At 49.0% G+C, this 23,031-nt stretch overlaps 1 protein-coding gene across 2 annotated transcripts in view; it reads right to left on the bottom strand.

Annotated features, from left to right (window-relative positions):
• Nucleotides 1–23,031, bottom strand: part of RALGAPB (Ral GTPase activating protein non-catalytic subunit beta) — a 77,187-nt gene that overhangs the window by 32,799 nt on the left and 21,357 nt on the right. Inside the window, exons 9-19 of one of the 2 annotated variants that reach the window (XM_054392097.1) lie at nucleotides 18,152–18,353; nucleotides 16,647–16,814; nucleotides 15,362–15,476; nucleotides 14,407–14,554; nucleotides 13,183–13,247; nucleotides 12,918–13,050; nucleotides 10,216–10,349; nucleotides 6,982–7,164; nucleotides 4,518–4,669; nucleotides 2,756–2,943; nucleotides 171–277 (exon numbers count right to left, since the gene is read on the bottom strand). In XM_054392097.1, the coding sequence (XP_054248072.1) occupies nucleotides 171–277; nucleotides 2,756–2,943; nucleotides 4,518–4,669; nucleotides 6,982–7,164; nucleotides 10,216–10,349; nucleotides 12,918–13,050; nucleotides 13,183–13,247; nucleotides 14,407–14,554; nucleotides 15,362–15,476; nucleotides 16,647–16,814; nucleotides 18,152–18,353 (1,595 nt within the window). The remainder of the gene's footprint in view (nucleotides 1–170; nucleotides 278–2,755; nucleotides 2,944–4,517; nucleotides 4,670–6,981; nucleotides 7,165–10,215; nucleotides 10,350–12,917; nucleotides 13,051–13,182; nucleotides 13,248–14,406; nucleotides 14,555–15,361; nucleotides 15,477–16,646; nucleotides 16,815–18,151; nucleotides 18,354–23,031) is intronic. The other variant, XM_054392098.1, reaches the window with a different exon arrangement.

Genomic DNA, 23,031 nt, shown 5'->3' with positions numbered 1-23,031 from the left:
ATCCCAAGCCATAAAGAGTCACCAGAGGTGTGTCACATTACCTACAGCTACAGGCCCCATGGCTCAGCAGTAAAGTCTAACGACCAGCTTGGGAGGGCTGGCTCACTTTTAGTGGAACTGCTGCTGAACATCGCTAAGTTAAAGGTTTCTTTACAGGATTTGACAGAGACCTTTTGATTTGCTTTGGCTCCTCTTGGTAAAAGACAGAGTTGCTGGGCCCATGCAAGTCTTCCTGATGTCCCACGGATCAAAACTGTGACAGAGGGGAAGGAGTCATCTGCAAAGCACACAGGTTAAGAGAAGACATCATCAGAAACTGTCAGCAGGGCACTGCAACCACTGCACTGGAGCAGCACAGGCACCATGACGTGGTGAGGAGCAAGCCATCCTCTCACCTACTTCGTGGTCTGTTTGGTACCTGCCAGCTCAGTTTCATCACCCAACTTCATGCAGATCTCTCTCCACATTATCTCCAGGAAATGAAAGAAGGATTGCTTGGGCCCTGTCTGTTCAGGGAGACCAATGAGACACAGCTTCCACGACTTCCTGAACAAGTCCCACGCAAATAGCAGTACAGGTTTTCAAGACCTCCTTGAACAATGTTCAAGGATCCCCTGAGAGAACAGGCTGAGAGAGTAGAGGTTCTTTATCATGGAGGAGAAAAGACTCCAGGGAGACCTTCTTGTGGCCTTTCAGTGCTTAAAGGGAGCCCACAGTGAAGCTGAGGAGGGCCTCTTGGTCAGTGACAGGATGAGGGGTAACGGTCATAGAGGATAGATAGGAAGAGGATAGATTTAAATTAGATTTAAGGAAGAAATTCACTGTAAGGGTGGTCAGGCACTGCAATAGCTTGCCTAGGGAGGTCACGGATGCTCTGTGCTAGGGGGCTGGATGGGGCCTTGAGCAACCTGGGCTAGTGGATGGTGCCCCTGCCCATGGCAGAGGGTTGGAACTGGATGATCTTTAAGGTCCCTTCCAACCCAAACCATTGCATTGTCCTGGTCTGAATGCAGTATTGACCTTCTTTAGAGCAGAGGGTTAGACTGAAGATTCCTGAGGTGCCTTTCAACTTGCACAATGGTGTTTTGAACATTGCAGGGACTTCAGTCTTCCTTTCAGACTTAAGAGGTCACTGCTATGAGCCACTTCAGAAGAGGGATCACCATTATCTCTACAGCTGTTCTTTTAAAAGTGATTTACAGTTATCTTTTGTGCACATAAACCACAAACTGCACTATGAGTTACCCAGCACATGGATGTTCCTTCCCCAATCTTTCATGGGAAGCCCAGGGTACAGCACAGATAGACAAGTCCAGCCAGCTGCCCACAATCATCAACTTCAGTGACCTGCCTCCAGAGTGATCTGATGGACATCTGTAGTGGTGCAATTAACCTTGTGATTCAAAGGGGATTTTTAAGCAAGCTATGTGCACCAGGAAAAGATAACCTAATCTGAGACTCTAAATGCTGTACAGATTGCTCAGCAATGCATTCAGCAGAGGATGGGGACTGCTCAGCCATCCTGGCATGCTCTAATTCCAGTCAGGAGCACACTTGCTCAGACACTGGCTGTGGGTGGACCTGCAGCAATGGCTCCCAGCACCAGCATGGGGTACAGGACCTAATCAGTGACTTTCAGGGAGGTCAGAGCACTCTGGACCATAACTGGAAATCACAGCTTCTCTGAACCACTTCATGAAGTTCTGCACAACCTCTGTTTTCAAGACTAGCATTTTGCTGACAGATGAAGCAAGCCTCCCTGTGGCAGAGCAGCAGATCTAACACATAAGAGCCTGAAACTGAGGCAGCACAGGAGAGTTTATCAACAGTTAGGCAGGCCAGAACACAAAGACCTACAGGGCTAGCAGTTATTCACTTTGAAGCATCACATCATTTGATAACACCTTTTAAAATACAAATTCCTCCTGGCCAAAGCACGAGGCTGGAACAAGGCAGACTCAGCTATGAAAGCCCGTGAGATCTGTATGACCTGTGAGAGATGTCCCTCACATTAGGTGTGGCTGAGGGACAGGAGGTACATGGGTAAGCTAGAGAACAGCTCCTGAGCAACTCACTCCATTTAATCTGAAAGTACCCACAGAAACATTTGCTAACAGGGGACCTAGAGGAAGCCAAAAGCAAGTGTGCAAGCATACAGGTGTCGCATCAAGCCTCTATTGAGCACTCCTCCCTACCAGGCCCACTATACTCTATTTTCACTCTTTTATGAGCAGCATGCTTTCAAAATGGAATGTGAACAGTTCTGTCCATCAGCAAGAACTTCCATGGCAGTCAGCTGCAAGAATCTGATCAGATTAGGACACATTAGGAAGAAGTAAGGTCTTTGGACATTAGGAAGAAGTTCTTTACTATGAGGGTGGTGGAACAGGTTGCCCAGGGACATAGAGGAGGCCCTATCCCTGGAAACATTTAAGATCAGGCTTGATGGGGCTCTGAGCAACCCCAGCTGAGATGTCCCTACTCACTGCAGGGGAGTTGAAGTAGATGACCTCTAGAGCTCCCTTCCAGCCCAGTGCATTCTCCGATTCTGTGAGCTGCATGAACCATTTGGACAGGCTGACTCACGTCTGACAATCAGCAGCATCAAAACCACTGCCAGCACTTCAGCCCAGACCCTGCTCCACTGCACAGCCCCACAACAGGCAAGGCCCTGAACTGTGCCACGAACACTTTGCTCTGCAGCTCCATGCAGAGCTGTGGGCAGAGGGGGAGGGGAAGGGAAGGCTGCACTCACTCTGCTCGTTGCCTAGGGGCTGCTCCAGCATGGCCAGGATGACGCTGTTGTCCAGGACAAAGTAGCGGAAGCTGTGCTGGTTGATGGTGGGCAGCCGCGAGTACCTGATCAGCGTGGCCTCGTTCACCAGGCTGCAAGGGGATGCAGGGCCACTGGGAGAGGGGAATGCTCCAAGTAACTGCATAATACTGCAAAGGACAAAACAGGTCAGAGTTAGGACAGAGACAAGGAACTACTCCACCCAAGCACAGACCTTGGCTCATGCTCTCCATTCGTACCTTGGAATCAACATAACCCAAGCTTGTCCCCTCCCATGAGCTCCTTTTCAGCAGAACGACCCACAGGAAAACTACACAGAATGGGACTCTGCCCACAGAATGAGCCTTTTCATATCAGAGGTGAAAATCTGCACCCTTCCACAGCTTAAGTCCATCCATATAGGTGCCTGGAGATAATCACCCATCTTTAAGTCCACTCTCACACCACCAAGCAGGACAGCCATTGCAGATGCACTACTTAAAAGTTCACAAAACGGTTTGGGTTGGAAGGGACCTTAAAGATCATCCAGTTCCAACTCCATGCCATGGGCAGGGACACCTCCCACCAGCCCAGTTTGCTCAAGGCCTCATCCAACCTGGCCTTCAACGCCTCCAGGGAGAAGGCATCCACAACCTCCCTGGGCAATCTGTTCCAGTGTCTCCCCACCCTCACTGTAGAGAATTCCTCATATCCAGTCTAAATCTGCCTTCCTCAAGCTTCCATCCATTCCCTCTCATTCTATCACTACAAACCCTTGTCAAAAGTCCCTTCCTGGCCTCCTTGTAGGCCCCTTTCAGGTACTTTGCCTTAACTGAAAGCCCTTTAAGAAACATTCAGGATCACATAAGTAGGACTACCACAGCCTCCAGGTGTGGTCCAACACTACCTATCTTGTTAAGAGGCTCCTAGAAGTACTGAATCATATCATCTGAAGCTGTGCAGGATCTACCTAACACTATCAGGAACTAAAATCTGCTATGGGAGAAGCCAGCAACAAGTCAGTGTCAGACTGAAGATCATATGGTCAAGCTGAGGACTTTACTCCTAACACCACTTGACCAAGAGTCCTTCCCACGCACTTTTCTACTTCATTCTCAGGACAGGTGGTTTCATCTCTCTAAATGAGGACAGACACTTTTGGGCAACAGTCAAGCTTTGCCTACAAGTTCTAAGGAGCAGTTGTTTTTCCCTTGTTTTTATTAACAGTGTAGTTTCTAACACTGATTGCAAAGCAGAGCACAACAGCAAGCAGATATTGCCTGTTGCAAAACGTTCATCTCAGCCATCCTCACCTGCCACACTGCTCACTCTGCAACAAAGCTTTCTCTAGTGCACAGCTCAGTTCTCTCCATGCTTCCTCTCCCCAACCCTCACGGTATCTGTTGCTGCCTTTCCACCACAACTTCCCAAATCAAGGCCAATGCTGTGGGCACCAGACAGCCTCTACCAGCTTCCCAGTCAGTGGCACATCTTGTTAGGCTGGACAAAAGGGGAATGCAACCACAGGATCATTGGGTGTCTGCAGAGAGGGTTGGCAGGGGCTGCAGAGAGCCGGGGCTTTGATCACCAAGGGCAGGAGAGGAAGACAGCAATCATGGGTATCTTTTTTCTGCGGAACCCCTGTGCTGGGAGGGGGAAGACAGCTAAGGCAGGGCACAGGTCAGTGCTGCCCAGAGGGAGCTTCTGGCTGGCTTTTCAAATGCCCCTCTGACAAAGCACTTACCAGGTTAGTGTAGCTTCAGCAGCATCCTTCACTCTCATGGATGCAGGGTTTGGCTCTTTATCTCCTTTGTACTTGACCTCTTGCTCACTGTTTTTGGATTTACTTCCCGAAATGCCCAGCTCCACAATCTCCAGCACCTCTTTTAAACAATCCTAAAACAGAAAAGGAACGAGCCTAAGGCAGGAAAACCCTGAGCAATGTCTCAGTGAAAAAGCAATACACCACAGATGAAAATAAAGCACTTCCGGCAAGGTGAGCTCAGAGATGAAGGTGGGAGATGGTTCTGACAGAGTGGGATGAGCTCACCTGGGCTGCAGGGAGGGTGTTTGCTCCATCTATAGATGTCTGCTCATGTTTATATTCGAATGGTGAAAGGGCTCTGCTGAATGCACACAGTGTATTTCATTAACACAGGTACAGGGCTGCCCAGAGGGCTGCTAAGAGTGCAACTGGAAATACGGAAATGTATTCCAAGAGAGAACAAATGGAGCACTCTGGAGCCTCTCTGCAGAGCTGCTAATTAAGTTCTAAGCATATTAGATATCATAGATATCATAGAATCTTCTGAAAAACATCAAAAAATCCTTTTCCAAATCTTTCAATTGCCAACAGATTTCACAGATGGCATAGGATTGGAAGGCACCCTCAAAGGGAATCTTGTCCAACCCCCAGCAGGCAGCAGGGACACCTCCAACTAGAGCAGGCTGCCTAGGGACACATTGAGTCTGATCTTGAATGTCTCCAGGGACAGGGTCTCCATCACATCCCTGGGCAGCCTGTTCCAGTGTCTCCCCACCCTCACTGTGCAGAACTTCCTCCTGATGCCCAGCCTAAATCTTCCCTGCTCCAGTTTCAAACCATTACCCCTTGTCCTATCCCCACAGCCACTTCTGAACAGACCCTCCCCCAGCCTTCCTTTAGGTGCCCTGCAGATATTAAAGTGCAACTGTAAGGTCTCCCTGGAGCTTTCTCTTGTCCAGGCTGAACAGCCCCAACTCTCTCTGATCACCTTCGCAGCCTCCCCTGGACCCTCTCCAGCAGTTCCAGGTCCTTCTTGTGTTGGGAGCCCCAGAACTGGAGTCAGTGCAGAGCAGAGGAGCAGAATCCTCTCCTTCCCCTGCTTTTGATGCAGCCCAGACATGGTTCCTCTGGATGGATCCCTTCCCTCCCATTGTGTCAGCCACACTACACACTTGGACTGAGTGATGCTTTGCTTGGTTTCTAGAAGACTGCTTTCTTGGTGAAACCAATCATGATTATTATTATGACTATTAGCAGCAAGCGGGCTGTGTTAAGTCTAGAAGCCAGGTCAGAGCTGAGAAATGGTAAGAGATGTGGCTTTTAGTGAAGATGTGGCTTAATGAAGTCTGCTTGCAACAGCAACTGTGCTACACCAGTTACTGCCAGATTTCTATTTCCAGATTCTGTTTTTTCAGCTGTTTGTTTTTTCCTTCTTTCTTTCTCCAGTTTCACTAAGACCAAGACTTTCTTAGAACTATGAAAGATAATTTTCAAGCTAAAACCACCCTTGGTGAATTCAGAAATCAAAATTTATAACTGGTTTGCACTGAAACTCATTGTGACATCCCCAGCATGCTTTTGAAACCTAGAGCTGGAAACAGCACTGCAGGTGAGGTCTCCCCGGAGCAGAGGGGCAGGATCCCCTCTCACCATCTCTGGCCACACTGTTTTGGATGCAGCCCAGGCTGCCTTCTGGGCTGCAAGTGCCCATTCCTGGCTTATGCCCAGCTTCTCACCCACCAGGACCCCAGCAGTGAAATCCATCACAGCATGGCAGGCAGTGTGAGCTTGCAGTCCCAGAAGGCCAATGGCAGCCTTGGCTGCATCTAAAGCAGTGTGGCCAGAGATGGAGAGAGAAGGGATCCTGCCCCTCTGCTCTGCAGAGATCTGACCTGGAGCACTGTGTCCAGGTCTGGAGCCCTCAACACAGGAAGGACATGGACCTGATGGAGAGGGTCCAGAGGATGCCAAGAAAATTATCAGGGGGCTGGAGCAGCTCTGCTATGAGCACAGGCTGAGGGAGCTGGAGGTGTTCAGCCTGGAGAAGAGAAGGCACCAGGGAGACCTAATAGTGACCTGCCAGTACCTGAAGGGGCTACAAGAAGGCTGCAGAGGGACTGTTTGCAAAGGCCTGCAAGGACAGGACCAGGGACAATGTCTTCAAAGCAGGGCAGATTGAGATTGGATGTTAGGAACAAGGTCTGCACCATAAGCATGGTGGAACACTGGAGCAGGTTGCCCAGGGAGGTGGTTAAGGCCCCAACCTTGGAGATATTCAAGCTGAGGCTGGGCAGGGCTCTGGGCAACCTGATCTAGTGGAGGATGTCCCTGCAGAGTGCAGGGGGTTGGGCTGGATGAGCTTTGGGGGTCCCTCCCAACCCAGCCCATGTGTGTCATTCTCCCAGAGAGCAGTGAGGCATGCAGAGGGGGCTGTGGTCCTCACCTTCTCGTCCAGCATGTCGGGGTGCTCGGTGAGCCAGACGCAGAGGCACTGGAAGGCAGCGACAATCATGGAGTGCAGGTCGCGGGAGTGCAGCGGTGCGGGGCGGCTGCACTGGTAGACGATGTAGCTGCAGACGGAGCTGATGGCACGCTGCCGGTCCGTGCTCTCTACCGACACTCGCACCTGCAACGGGGCACAGCACCTCAGCACCCCCTGGGGAGGGCTTTCCTGCACTGCTGAGCATAGGCTGCCCTGGAGAGAGCTGAACCTACTGCAGCTGTGGCACCAACAACGCCCAGGCTGAGCTAAGGCAGTGCAGTGCATTATTAGATTGATTATTAGCTAAGGTAATTACACATGGTGCTTATCATATCTTACATTAAAGTCTTATCTCAGCCCTGACTTGTGTCACCCTTCCCCTCACTTTTGTGTTGGGGGAGCAGACAGCTTAGCCCTTGAACTAAACCATTACACAGGGCAAGCTCTTGTGACTGCAGCTCAGCAGCTGTGGCTATAAAGATCTTGCCCAGTGACAGGACTAGGGCACTCACTTGAACACCGCAAGTTCCACCTAAACAGGGAGGAGATGGAGTCTCCATCTCTGGAGTCATTGCAAACCCAACCGGACACCATCCTGTGCACGCTGCTGTGGGTGACCCTGCTCTGGCAGAGGGGTTGGACTCCAGAGATCCCTTCCAACCCATACCACTCTTGTCATTCAGTGATCCAACCATGGATCCATGGATATTGAAATTTAAGGGAAAGAAATCCTGCACTGAGCTGCCACCACACTGCGTGACTTGGTTCCAACAGCAAGAGTGGTATCTATATGGTTTGATAAGAAATTAATTGCAAGCTGAAGAAATTAGTATTTGAAACTGAAGTTTTCATCAAATGTCTCTTCTTTAGCTACAGCAACACATTCTGCACCTCGACAACCCCCTCACTGCCAAGTCTCCCTTCCACAGGACTGTGTTCTGCTCGCAGAGCTTTGCACCTATCATTCTGTCAGCACAGGAGCTTCCACCAGCAAAAAAAGGCACCAAAAACTCCTCCTCAAGCAAGCAGATTGGCAAAACACCCCAAAATCCACTGCAGAAGCCTTCCAGCTTCCGGGGAGTGAGGCTCCAGTCTGAGGGCCAGTGAAGAGCCTCCTGCACAGAGGGATGAGGACCTACAGTATAAAACTGACCCAAGAATTCAATTGCTCTTCTCTTTTTCCTCCACTCTGTCACCTGGCACAGGAACAGCCAAGTTAAACCTGGGGTTTTCTAGTCTGCAGCACTTTCCCATGACACATAAAGCTTTCCTTTTTCTTATCCCTATGGATGGTCTTGCAGGTGACAACACCAGAGCCAGACAGCTGTACTGCACAGGGGGGTGGGGAAGGGGAAACAGCCTTCCCCTCAACATGAGCTTCTGGCCAGCAGGTTGGTGAATCAGCAGTCATGCAGGAAAACAGGGTTCTTTAATATACCAAGTCCCACCTACAGCCTGGTGTGGAAGAGACACCAGACAGGTCAACCACTAACCTGAGAAGAGCTTTTGGAACTGTCACCTCTCGAGGCACAACAGAACTGATTCTCCACTCTGCTGTTCTGCAGCAAGGGATCTCCTCCTACCCTCTTTGTGCCAAAGGGCAAACAGCCAAGATACCCCAGAAGAGCTACTTCAGTTGCATTGCAATTATACAAAGACTACAACATTTACTATTAGCCTCAGGAGGCACCTGAAAAGATAATCTATTCTCTCATCCCCATCTCACTGCAAGCCAAGAAAGAACAAAACAAAATCCCAACAACCACCCCAAAATTCAAACCCTGGCTTAACCAGGTGAGCTGCCAGAAGCCCTGGTTGTGTAGGATGCTCTCTGAGATCAAATAACCCCACATGAACTCACTGAAGAACCTTTCCCAATGGATCCCTCAGCTCACACTGCTGCAAAAGTAGACCAAACACCCAATCCAGCATGGTTCAGTGCTGATTCCAGGCTCCAAAACTGCCTGAGATGCACATTTCAGAGATCTGTCAAGTTCCTGGGGGAATGTGGCAGGAAGTGCTGAACTGTCAAAGCCAGGTCATTGTGGCTGCTGTAAAATACACTGGACTCCAGCTAGTAAACATCAAGTCCAGCCTTGGGAACAAGATCCCTCAAGCAGAATAGGGCATTTTGCTTCTCAACAATAACAGCCTCCTCCCCCCTGTCTGGTAGCTTTAGCCCAGTTATCTACTGTTGAATCAAGGAACTACCTGCTGACCAAGCTCTAACGAAGGTGACACCTTCATGTTAGAAATGTGAAGTCACTTTCTATGCTCAGAAAACTATTCTCAGGATAAGAGGAAGCGGAAAAGCAGGCACAGTACTTGCAAAAAGGGCACTTGAGTTGTTTAATACCGTAGCATATTTGCAATCTGCCAGCCAACAGCTCCATCTGGTTGTACAGTGAACACAGAGCATCCACCCAGGCAAAGAAAAACAATTAGAAACGTTCACACTGGGGCTGGGAACCAGTGGTCCAAGCCCCTAGATTGCCACTGGAAGCTTATCAGCTCTTTTTTTTTTCCCAGCTGTGCAGATGCAGATGACAGATGCATCCCCCATGGTATAAACCAAACAAACCCCAAAGCCAGACATGTGGGAATCCATGAGAAAGGTTAGGATCCAGCCAGCATTGTACAGCATAGCCACATCCCTCTGAAGCAGCCACCCTGAGCTCCCCTACCAGCCCCGAAGCACTGCCAGAGCACACAGCACTGGAGACTGACACGAGGAGGTGAAGTGCAGAAGCAGTGTCCAACCAGAGCTGCTGCTCAGGAAGATGTGCAGGGCAGTGTCAGGAGGATGGAGCCAGGCTCTGCTCAGGGATGTCCAAGGACAGCACAAGGGGCACTGAGGGCAGGCTGGAGCAGAGGAAGTGCCATGGGAACAGAATGGAAAACTTTGTCACTGTGAGGGTGCTGGAGCAGGCTGCCCAGAGAGGTTGTGGAGTCTCCTTCTCCGGAGACTTTCCAAACCCACCTGGATGTGCTCCTGTGTGACCTGCCCTGGGTGATGCTGCTCTAGCAGGGGGGTTGGACTCAATGATCTTTGGAGGTCCCTTCCAACCCCTGATATTCTGTGACTGTGTGAACTTATGCTGACTAACTCAGACATCTGTTTGGTGGTGTGACTTTCCCCTACACAGGACTATAATCGTCCTTTGAGAAGAGCCCAAAAAACTTCACCTCTCTCACCTTTGCCAGTCCAGACAGAAGCTCCAGTGCAGCCAGGGAGATACTCATGTCCTGCCTCCACTGCGAGTTGAGTCTCTGGGTGACCAGGTGAATGCTGCGTATCAGCAGGCCAGCAGCTGTATCTGTATGAAGAGCTAGGATATAACCCCCAGACCACACCATGGGGAGGGAAAACAACCACGGGTTAGTGACAACCAGCAAAGCACAGCAGGAGGCAAAGCAGCCACAATGCACACAGCACATCATCTGTGCACAGCCCACCCTGCGAATGGGGCTGGGCCCTCTGCAGGGGCACCAGCAGACACTACACAAACACACTCTGGTTTATTTCCTGCACAGCACAGTTGGACAATCCCAGCCCCCTGATGCACTGCAGCAGCACAGCAGCCAGCCTCAGGCTTTACTGCTGTTTGCTGTTGGACGTCAACTGATGTCCTGTAGTCTCAGAAAAACAAACAGGCATTGGTAAAGTACATCAGACTTTAGCGCTTGTATAGCTGGGCATCAGTAATGAACTAGGAGTGCAGTAACTTCACAGACCTATGCCAGAAGTCACCCAATTTGCCCATTCTTTCCATGCCTGGTATTTAACAAAAGTTGTACTGGTTAGATAAACACAATGAAAGCATCACTTCTGGAGGAGTTTTTAGCATCACTTGTTCTCACTCATCAGGAACACCAATACTGTGTCAGAACTGAGGGAGGCAAAGAGATCTCAGAAACAAACCTGCTAAGTGAGTGGCTATGGAGAGACATGAGAGCTATGGTAAGTGAGGGCTGACCTTCCCCAAACTGACATCACCACATCTACAACCAAGAGCTAAGGGCAGTGTTCCACCAGCAATAGGTTCCACTCTTTGCCACAGTTCAGTAGAAATCCAGACCATCTTCTTCTCAATTTTCTCATTTGAAGCAGAAATCTTTTTCATACATTTCTCACAGCCTTGCCTTCCATACACAGGAAATGTTAAAAATCCAATTAAATTATTATATTATTAAAATAGATTTCAAGTGATGTCATAGTTTAAAGGTCCAGGAAGTCAAGTATTTAATTCTTTCTGTAGCCTTCTAACTGGGTATTTTTACCAGCACTTCTCAATGAACATCCATATGGATTAAATGCAACTCAAGCGGTGTGCCGGAAACCACCACTTTCATCATTCCAAGCAAACAAATCCTGTAGGGCAAGCATCAACATGTTCATCTGGATCCCTAGGATACTAAAATATTCCCTGCCAGTCTCCCTTCTTTCCTTAGTCACAGACCTAGAGAAAAATCCTCACAGAAGTGTGGTTGGTGATAGCAGAACTGCCAGCCTCTGCTGCAGTAGACCAGAGGTGAGCTGTCCTCACACTCACTGGGACAGCAGCAGCTAAACTGATGAAGACCAAAGCAGCAAATGGAACTGCAGGATCTCAACATTCAGGCAGCTTTGGAAGTACATGGATTTCATTACAGAGGCTCAAAAATGCACAGTACAAGACAGCAAACTGTACTTAATGACTAAATTCTTCTTATAACAAATAACACATCACAAGCATTCTGCTCCGTTCCCTCTAGAGAAACAGGAGTCTTCCAAATGCACTTTAAATGAAGTTTAAGAAGTGCTGCAAAAGTCAGGTAAGCATTTGGAATGCCACCAAAATGAACCAGCTGACACTTGCTGTGTCCCATAGCAGAGGTGCTCCAGTCCCAATGCTTATCATGCACGTGACACTGTGTCCTGGGGATTGATTTCAGTAAGGGAAGGAATTGTCATTTTCCCCTATCCAAGCCAGGTTTGGAGAAGATAAGGACATTCCACCAATATTCCAGATGAGCATCCCAACATGTTTGCCTTGGTTAACTTTTCTACTGTCTACAAGCATCCTGGCCTGGCTCAGCAATGATGTGGGCAGCAGGAGCAGGGCAGTGATGGTGCCCCTGGACTGGGTACTGGTGAGGCCACGCCTCAAGTCCTGGGTTCAGTTTTGGGCCTCTCACTCTAAGAAGGACATTGAGGGCTGGAGCAAGTCCAGAGAAGGACAACAAAGCTGGGGAAGGGTCTGGAAAACAGGGCTGGTGAGGAGCAGCTGAGGGAGTTTAATCTGGAGAGAAGGAGGCTGAGGGGAGACGTTCTGGCTATCTACAACTCCCTGAAAGGAGGCTGGAGCCAAGTGGGGGTTGGTCTTCTCACCCAAAGAATTGAGTGACAGGACAAGAGAGAAAATCCTCAAGTTGCACCAGGTGAGGCCTGCGTTGGGTATTGGGAAAGATTTCTTTCCTATAAGAGTGGTCAGGGATTGGAACAGGCTGCACAGGAAGGTGGTAGAGTCCCCATCCTTGGAGGTGTTCAAGAAAGGTGTGGCCATGGCACTTGAGGACATGGTTTAGTGGCCATGGTGGTGTTGGGTTCAAGGTTGGACTCGATCTTAGGGGGTTTTCCAACCCAAACACTTCTGTGATTATTGTTCATGAGAGCTTTGCCTCTTGAAAACACGAGTAACAGAGCAGCTGCAGACACCTTTTTCCTAAGCTTTTCCTCCCTGCCTTATAAAGTGAACAGAGCCTCTGAGTAGGCTTGAAACCCCCACAACCAAAAGAGCACATCTGAGCACAAGCTGGAAGTGACCAAAGGGGCTCTGCACCCCCCACAGGTATTTGTGAGCCCAGCCCCACCTGCCTGGCACAGCAGGGCAGGCTTTGTCCACAGCTGTCCTTACCATAGTCCCTGAGCAGGGCCTGTGCTGGCCTCTCACTGTCAGGCGTGGTGGGCTCGGTGCTGCCGCCGCTCGCAGTGCTGATGCCACTGTTGGTGCGGCTGTGGCTCTTCAGCAGGTGGCTCTCACCACCGTTCTGGAAAGGCAAAGGGGGTTTGAGCTGTGAGAGGGCTTCTGAGTACAGCTCCCTGCATCAGTGGATGCTCTCAGACAGACGAAAAGCTGCCCACACCTGAGGATGCTCCCCTAAGCCTGAGCTGGGACTCACCGTTTCCATCTGACAGCCAATGGCTTCCAGCAGTGCCGAATCCTGGACGATGTTCAACATTGCACCTGCAGAACCAGATACAAGGAGGTCACCAAAGACTGCAGCAGAGCATTCACTGCTAAGAGTTCCAAAGCAGCAGTGGAGGTCTAACACACAGCATGGCCATTCAGGTTTAGAAGAGTTATTAAAGTTTGAGTAATCACTGGAGCTGCTTGAGGTTCAGCCAGCTGCAGCTGATGAGAGCTGGCACTGCGTGTTTCAGCTACTTGAAAAATGCTTTGAACATAGGTTTTCAAATTCCTCAGCTCAGAGGCATTTCGATTTCACCAAGGGTCTGCAATTCCTCCTTTTCATAGAATCACAGAATGGTTCAGGTTGGAACGGATTTCAGAGCTGATCTAATCCAACCTCCCTGACAGAGGTTGGAGGTAGGGTTAGAGACACCTCCCACCAGCCCAAGTTGCTGAAGGCCTCATCCAGCCTGGCCTTAAACATCTCCAGGGAGGAAGCCTACTCCAGCATTTCACCACCCTTGTACTGAAGAACTTCTTCCTCAGCTCCAGTCCAACCATGTTCTGCCTCAGCTTCAAACCATTCCCCACTCTCCTGTCTCTAGACAGCCTCAGGAAAATTCCCTCTGCAGCCTTCCTGCAGGATCCCTTCAGCTATTGGAAGGCAGCTCTAAGGTCCCCCTGGAGCCTTCTCTTCTCCATGCTTAACACCCCCAGCTCCCTCAGCCTGTCCTCATAGCAGAGGTGCTCTAACCCTTGGCTCATCATTGTGGCCCCCTTTCCTCCCATCAGATTGTGCTAAATTTAAAAGCTGAGGTTACCTTTAATGATTTTATACCATTGAGAATCTCCGGCTTCGCAGAGAAAATTAACAACTGCTTTGACTAGACATGAACCCGGTTTGCTAAAGCAAGGGGTCAGTTCATAATCTGAGGTGAGACACATCAAGATCTTCTCTACCTGGGGTTATCCACAGCCTCTCACTTTCTGTGCTTTCTTTTCCACCAGTGCCCAAAGCACAGCATTGAAAAACCTGAAGCTCTAAGCGCTCTAATGTGAGGCTTTTCAAGTCCAAGAGACTACACAGGTGACAACTCCCCAGGAATTTCATCTTTCTTCTTGCAAAGCAACTCACTACCAGTACCCCTGCCTTATCCCAGGCCAGATTAAGGCAGAGACTTCTGGAATACAGCTAATCAAAAGCTGAACTGACCCAGTATCATTTGAGTGTTGTTGGGATCTGTTTCCGTCTGCAGAGCTCCTATCAGGATATTCACAAGCCTCAGCTTCAAGGAAAGGAAGGTTACTGGCTTATCATAAATGGAGCTGTCATCATTGCTGAACTTCCCTTCCAGGACAACCTGAAGGAAAAAGACCTTTTGTCAGTATCAGTCCCAGATCACACCATGTTCTTGGTTTCTGCAGTGAACACACACAGCACCCATGGCTGCAGCTCCTTCAGCAAGCCTTACCTTTACAGACTTGCTGTAAGAGCTCCAGTGGGTGGTAGGTTAAGGGCAATCAAGGGTGAATTGTTATAACCACAGAGTCTTCTAAAACCTAGAGAGAGTCCTAAGAAGACAGGCAATATGTCCCAGGATATTGTAAATTGTTATTAATTTCCTGGTACTCCTCTCTTTCAGGGAGGTGCACAGCCAATACCTCATTCCCCTTGTCAGGAAGGGCACGGGCTCATGGTCTGTGGGGCAGGTGGCCTTCTGGCTGCCAGGGAACTTCCAGCCACACCACAAGGCCTGTAGAAGCCTGCAGTGGGCCTGTTCTGGCAGGGGCCAGTTTGGCTGCTCTTGGGCCTGCTGAGGCTAAGGAGGGCAGAGGTTTAAGGAAGGCTCTGGAAGGCTTTGGTCTGGTAGGCCCAGGTGAGGGACTGAGCCTGGTTTGTGAATGCAATCCTTTTATCTCAATATCTTTTGAATATATTTGTGAATAGACTTTCCATTTAAACATCCAATCAGTGTGGAGCATTTTTATTTTACTCCTTGGAAAAGGGGTAAATATTCTTTTCTGTCCTTTTGCCCTGGACAGTTTGTGACTCAAAACTAGGACACAGTGCTAAACAGAACACCAGGTACAACCCACAAGTTATCCAAATCCCCCTCCAAACCAAACAGGAAAATGAAATCAGAACTGCCAAAGTGGTTATTTACTACCTCAGACTTTATGGTTCCAAAATGATGAGGGAGAGGCAACAGAGACAGCAAGATGTTAATTGAAGCTCTTCTCAGCTCTGTGGGGTTTACATAGATTTTGAACTTGGACAGTTCTCTGCAAATCAAAGCACCACACAGTTAATCCACTTTGCACAGGCATCTGGAGCCAAATTTCATTAAGTTAAAACTAAATCCACAGCCACCCAGTGGCCCTGTCTGCTCTGCAGTACACAGGGTAGCCATTTCCCGGAGCAGGATTGTTTCTTTATTTCAAACAGCAGCAGCAGCACAAGGAGCTCATGCTAAGGATTCTGTACCCCAGGTAACAGCAATAAGCTGATGAGAGCACTGCTCATACACTGCGCGCTTAAAGCGGGGGTTTCAGTCATGAGCTTAGTGCAGCTCAAGGCCACCCAGCAGTACCACACCCTCACAGAGCAGCCTGATGCACACAGTGCATAGAACACAAACTGCTTAGCAAATGGATCAGCTTTGTTCAGGAGCCAGCAAATTTTTCTACTTAAAAGACCTATCCAGAAGTAGCAGTGGCTCAGGTTTAAACCCAGAAGAATGAAATGCAGCACCAAGACAAAGCAGAAGGCATCTACAGAGTAGTGCCCTTAGCAGCATGCTCAGGAATCTAGAAAGCTCTAACAAGTGAGGGTTTCACAGACTCATAGAATGGGTTGGCTAGGAAGAGACCTTAAAGATCATCCAGTTCCAACCCCCTGCCATGGGCAGGGACACCTCCCACCAGCCCAGGTTGCTCAAGGCCTCATCCAGCCTAGCCTTGAACACCTCCAGGCAGGGGATATCCACAGCCTCCCTGGGCAACCTGGGCCAGTGTCTCCCCCCACCCTCACTGTCAAGAATTTCTTCCTCATCTCCAGCCTCAATCTCCCCTCTATCAGCTCAAACCCATTGTCCCTCGTCCTGGCCCTCCCAGCCCTTGTCCAAAGTCCCTCCCCAGCTTTCTTGTAGGCCCCTTCAGGTTCTATCTCGTGGTTTAAGAAACAACTCCACTTTCAGCAGCCTAAACGATCAGTTTTCCTGTTCATAATGAATTCACCACAGCAAAGGCCACTGATCCTGTGAAATTCACTCCAAAATCAGTGGGCTTTCAGCCTATTCGAGGGGAATCCCTCCTTTACCCTACTGCTGCAGACACTGCTGTCCATCAGGGACTATGGAGACAGCTCACACATTTGAAATACACATTATTATTGCTTGAAAGAAAACTGCACCTCCCCACACTGCTGCTGTTTGTATGGAAATATCAATTTACCTGTCAGGTAGAATAGTTTCCAGAGCTGAGATGAAGTAGGGAACCACCACATCAATCCCTTTCAGGTCACAACAGAAGAGAGGAGGGGAGTTGAGAATGACACTGGCGAGCACAGGATGACAAACGAAGTCTGCTATCTGCAAACCCTGAATTAAAAGCATGTAAAATCTGACAAAGAGAGATAAGATTAAATTATTTGCACATCAAAAGCATCAGCATCCCACATGAACAAGACTCTGCAGCCACTATTTGACCTTTTCTACTGAACATAGAGTAAGTTTCCACATCAGGGTTAGAAAATGTCTACATGAGCATCCCCTTCAAGGCCAAGCAAAGGCAAGCCCAGCTTCCCAGATAGCAAAACCCCCTCATAGAGCACATTGGATTTTAGGTAAAAAGCCAGCACAGCTTTACTGAAACCTCTGGCTTGGCTCACACTGACTGGGAGCTGTGCAAACACAGCCCAGCTGGCTGCTAACACCACTTGGATCATGCACGCTCCCACTCTCTCTCACGTAAGGATGGGAGCAAGACCTTGATTTCAACTCCCAACACAAGAAAAAGGTGGAATCTCTCAGGGTGGGGAGTAGGACAGGACAGATTGGTCAGGGCTGTGGAAAATTAAACCAAGCATAGCCATCACAATCCGCTCAGATGGAAATGGGTGGGGGGTGGTGGTGGTGTGGTGTGTGCAGGGCCCACAAGCCTGTGGTGAGTTTCTCTCGCAGCTTATTTCAGAGAACTTTTCTAACTCCCTTTATTGTGTCCTCTTGGTTTTGTTTCTTTCAAAAGGCTTCCAAACACAGAGGAACCTCACTGCCTGGGCAAGAGAAACACAAACTGCCCAGATACAACACTACAACGTGCAACAAATAAAATACTGCAGTGTCCTAGAAAGTTTTGATGCCATCTGGGACAAATGCATCTGAACAGTTTGAGAGAGTCATGATTGCAGGTTGATTCTCTGCCTGCAGCCTTTGCTGCTTCACTTTGTAACAAAAATCTGGCAAAAAAGGTACACTGGGAAGGGCAAGATTGCCTTCTTCTGACCAAAACTGAACACAAATGTTTGGAATAATGAAAGATTAGTGCATGTCCAGAGAGGAAAAAACCCAAACCAGCAGCACATTCCAGCCTTGTGTTGTGGTGTTAGACAGCGTAAAATCCTGCCTGGGCAAAGCCTCTGGGCTGCACATGGACTTTTCCCACCTAGTAATATTCAGTGACAAGTTAAAAACAAAACACAACAAAACAAACACCTCAAAAACCCAAGAAACCAAAAGACGAGAAAGTATCAACAAGAAAAGCTCCTTCCAGCTGGGAGGCACTTCAAGGGACTTCCCTTCAACTGGAAGAAAACCCAATGAAAGCCAGCATGGTGAGAAGGTGAAAGGCAATCACTGCTAGCCAGAGCTGTTTGAGCTAGCAGCAGAGGATTCAGACAGCAGCAGAATGCTCTGCATCATGGAGCTACAACAGCACAGTAAGCGGCAGGTGGTCAGTACCGGGACAGGTAGGCTGGCAAGATCTCCTCCCCAGTCTTCTTGCTACAAAATATCCTGCAGAGCGTCCCGCAGGCCTCTGCCCTTCCTGCTTCGTAGTTGTCTGGGAACTCAGTGGTGTCAAACACGGGGTTGGAGGCCATAGTGTCTGTAGACAGCTGGGATCCCTTGCGGCGGAACTCCACACTCGCTTGAGTTGCTATAGCTGGGAAGAGAAATAGCAGTGCTTCAGTGCTGGGGCCAGGGGACACAGCAGGCTCATGGGACCCTGGACACAAAGATCAAGTCAAATTTAGCAGTCATCATGAAGCTCTTGGGTCACTAGGTTTGAGTCCGTGCCCCTTTTAGAATGCTTGTGGGTGTCACTGTTTCCTTTATCAGCATGACAAGAAATGCCCTTCATATGCTAGAGCCTGTCCCAACTTTCTGCTGCATAAAGACACTGCTGTCCAGGAGCAGCTTCCTGCCCTGCCTGGGGGACAAAGATCTTCACAGATCCACAGAATAGGTTGGGTGGGAAGGGACCTTGACGATCAGTAAGTTCCAACCCCCTGTCATGGGCAGGGACACATCCCACCAGCCCAGATTGCTCAAGGTCTCATCCAGCCTGGCCTTGAACACCTCCAGCAAGGAGGCATCCACAACCTCCCTGGGCAACCTGTGCCAGTCTCTCCCCACTCTCACTCTCAACAATTTCTTCCTCCTCTCCACTCTCAATCTCCCCTCTCCCAGCTCAAAGACATTGTCCCTCATCCTGGCACTCCCAGCTCGTGTCAAAAGTCCCTCCCCAGCTCTCCTGGAGCCCCTTCAGGTATGGGAAGGCTGCTCTAAGGTCTCTCTGGAGCCTTCTCCAGGCTGAACAGCCCCAGCTCCCTCAGCCTGTCCCTACAGGGAGGTTTTCCAGGCTCTGAGCATCTTGGTGGCCTCCTCTGGACCCTCTCCAGCAGCTCCAGGTCCTTCTTGTGCTGGGGGCACCAGAACTGGACCCAGTACTTCCCCTTGCTCTCGTCTCCAGAGAAGTGCATTTAAGGAATCATTACTGCAAGCTCCAAGCAAGTGCTCCATTTTCAGCTGGCCCACTCATCCCCTTACACTCTCTGCACGTCAGCTGCTCTGATCCCATTTTGTTGCAAGAACACACTTCGTAAAAACAGTAACTGAAAGGTTCTGAGGTCCCCCATCAGAAAGAGAAGTTTGCCAAAATCCACTCCCCCAATTTGGTGCCCATCTGCTGAGACTGCAAATACAGGTGGGGTCAGGCAGCTTCCACACAGCAGCCACCCTCTCCCACTCCCTGTCCCATAATGTGCTCACAGAGGCCTCTAGGGAGACTGCTCTTGCCAAAAGGGATGTGGTCCTGCTGAGCTTCGTGCTGCCTCCTTGAAGGATGGTTCTGCCAATCCACGCCAGTTAAATTCACATCTTTCTACAGAGTTTTCTGTTCTCCCCCCTCAGACAGTAGTACCAAGAGCACAGGATGCAGGAAGCTACTTGCTTTGCTGGCTCCATCCTTTCATAATAGAATCATGGAACTGTTTGGGCTGGAAAAGATCTCTAAGATCATCCAGTCCAACCAGCAGCCCAACACCACCATGGCCATTAAACCACGTCCCAGACTGCCATGGTTACAGGTTTCTGGAACTCCTCCAGGGATGGGGACTCCACCACTTCCTTGGGCAGCCTGTTCCTTCACCCAGGATGTCAACCAAAACAACCTCTCCTGCTCTCCATGGAGGGGGAATGCCCCCTAGGTTTTGGTGTTTTCCTGAGAAAAGCTCACTCTTGGATTACTAATGGAGGAACGAGCAAACACTTTCTTATTTCTAGCTAAGACTACACTGATTTGTAAAACTCTTCTAAGCTACAGAGCCATGCAACAGGCAATGCATGCTCCTAGCAGGATCACACCCAGCACCAGGGAGCTTCTTCCACCTCAGGCCTGGCACACTGGGGAACATCAAGTTCACAATCAGTCTTGCAAACAAAGGCCCAGGAGCACCTCAGCAGCTGGAACACTTGTGAATTTATGGAGGAGGGGTTGTTGTTTGGCTGGGGGCTTTGGGGGAATTTGGATATTTTTGGGTTTGGTTGTCTGGGGTTTTTTTCTCTCATTTTTGTTTGCTGGTTTGCTTTTTTGGTTGTTTTGGTGGTTTTGTGGGTTTTTGTTTGGTTTGTTTGTTGTTGTAGTTTTTAAGGAAACATCCTAATGCCAAGTGTCTGCTCAATTTTTTTTTCTTTTGATTACTGGTTCCACCTGCTGTTACCTTACAAATTTTCATGACAGAAGTAGCAAATAAGCACAAATCTTTATGCATCTTCCCATGAGCCATTTTTTGTCCTAAAGAAGCTATCCAGCAATATATTGTAGTTGGAAAAAAAAACCCACTACATGCAAATGCATACAAATCAAACACTAGGTCTGTAAAATAAGCTTGAAGTAAAACAAAAAAACAACAAACCATGATTAGTGCAAAGTCCTGGAACTCATGGCATGATCACAGACTAAAGGACAGAAAAGATGGGACTGATCAGGCAGATTAATTTGCTTTTGCCAACAATCCTCCCCATTCAAAACCACACACACAAAGAAAACTACAGCTCTTTTTCAAGTAAAAGTGCAAAAGCTACAAGAGACAATGAGGATGAGCTGCCAAAGGAAAGATGGATGATGGGAAAAGAAAAGCATGACCGCAATTAAGGAAAAGCTACTGGTTCCTACTTACAAGATTTATAAGAAAGAAGAATTTGGATAAAAGATGCTGCAAGATAATAGAAATAAAATGGAAACAAATCAAAGGACAGCAGTAGTTACAGTACTTTTAAGATGGTGAAATTGTAATATAATTTCAGAAGCTTTTAGCTTTTCTAAAGATAGATCAAAAGCTTTATGCTACAGCAAGTTCGTTAACCACACAGGAAACTGGCAGTCAGGTCCAGCATTATGGTTCCGAAAGTACCATGCAAAAAGAGGAACAAAAGGTTACACAGTACTCCTGAGCTGTTCAGAGCAGTGCACATCTGGCCCACACAGAGATGGATTAACCCTTCCCAGCTCAAGGACACTGCCCTGTGCTGCACGAGGCTGTCCTAGGGTTTCTGTGCCTTGGGGAGTATCTTGGTGGGGGAAGGTCACTTACCTGCAGAGGCTCCTCACAGCCATACTCCTGCTTCCAAACCCTGAGCTCCTGATGGCATTCCCTTAGGGTCTTCCCTAAGCCAAGCTGCTAACAGCCAGTACACCCAGGCATGCCTGTTCCTGACCACCAGCTCAACCAACAGTCTTCCAAAGCAGAAATAAAAAGTACAGCCCTGCCAGAAATATCAATATCCCCAAAGCAACCTCCAGAGAAAACAGCCAGGGAAGACTCCAAAAGCCAGGTACCAGGAGAGAACACCACCACCTTGAAGGGAAGAGCTGCTTCTCTGTGTGTGCAGGCTCTGACCAAGCCCCTCATTAACATACAAGATGTCCTTGGTCAGGCCTTCTTACAGTTTGGTTCTAGCCCAGAAAGAGTGTTTGGAACATTGGTATTAATGACAGTAGGGCCAGAAGAGATGAGGGCAAAACTATACCCCAGACTCTCCCACTGCCAACAGCACCTGGGTGCTGCCAGCCACCCACCTAGGTAAGACTCCTGCAAGCTGCTGAAAGATGCAGCTGGCAGGTTGGTGACAGTCTGCTCTAGGTATGAGGACAAAGAATGACCCCAGCTCACTGGGAGTCAGTTGCTGGAGTGCTGCCATGAGGTATTCACCAGTTCCAATTCTCCCAAGGTGAGGACAGCAACTGACAGCAGCATGCATGGCATGGCCAAGCTTCTCTAACCGAAACACCTTCTGCAGTTGAAATTAAATCCAGCACAGGCACAGCCCTGACAGCTGTCACACCTGGGGGTGTCTTCATACAGGCTTCACAGTGAGGTTCGTACAAAGGCATCACCTCAAGTACCAGTCACAGGGAGCTACTTATGCCACACTGGTAGGCAGATAAATACCACACAGCCAGCTGATTGTAATGACCACACCAGCAGGATCCAGCTCTGCATTTTTGAACAGTTCATTTTTCCTCTCTTGCCACAACACTGAGTACTGCTCAGTAGCTGCCTGCTATAAAGCTTCACCATCAAGGTCTCAGTACAGAAAATAAAAGCTTATAGAGGATGCTTGAGGCACAAACCCATCCCACCAACAATGCAAGATCGCTAGTTTGCTTCAGAACCCTCTGGAGGACAGAGCTCAGAGAGCAAACAGGAACTGCTCTCCAGGTGACAAACTTCACCAGGACTCAGCCCTAGAGAGATGACTTCCAGCTCATCTCGTGGGAGAGAACACTCTTCTCTGTCCCCAGAGACAGATGAAACCACAGCAACCACAAACATGAAACACCTACACTCATCCTAAATCGTGCAGGGGTAGTCCAAGCAGCTCACCAGTGAAGAGATGACAGACAACTGCCCAGCAGTGGGGCAACAGTTACACTGAGAGACCCACAGAGGAGCTCAGGCTGCAGAGAGCCTCTGGAGATTCTACAGTCAGCTTCCCCAGACAAAACAGGGTCAGGAGCAAGTTCAGCCACCCTTCATCTCAGAATCTACAAAAATCTGCACATTTTTTCCACCAGTCATTTTTCTTGACTTTCTTTCTAGAGGTTAGGGAGTTCAAGAAGATGTGTGAGACTCCAGCACAATGAGAAAAGCAAGGACAGACAGGTAGCCTTTCACATCAGCCTTGATCAGCTCTCTGTGTTTCCTAAAGCTCCTCCAAAACACTTGTAAGATGGGAGAAGGACACTGTGCTAGTGCCTAAGCATTGGCCAGGCTCATTTGGAAGAGCAGAATTCAGTTCTGAACCAGAACTTGAGACCACAGCTTACCACAGGGTCA

This window comes from Indicator indicator, chromosome 24 (genome assembly GCF_027791375.1).
Source record: "Indicator indicator isolate 239-I01 chromosome 24, UM_Iind_1.1, whole genome shotgun sequence".
In the NCBI taxonomy this organism is placed as follows: domain Eukaryota; kingdom Metazoa; phylum Chordata; class Aves; order Piciformes; family Indicatoridae; genus Indicator; species Indicator indicator.
This window is presented reverse-complemented; position numbering and strand designations above follow the sequence as displayed.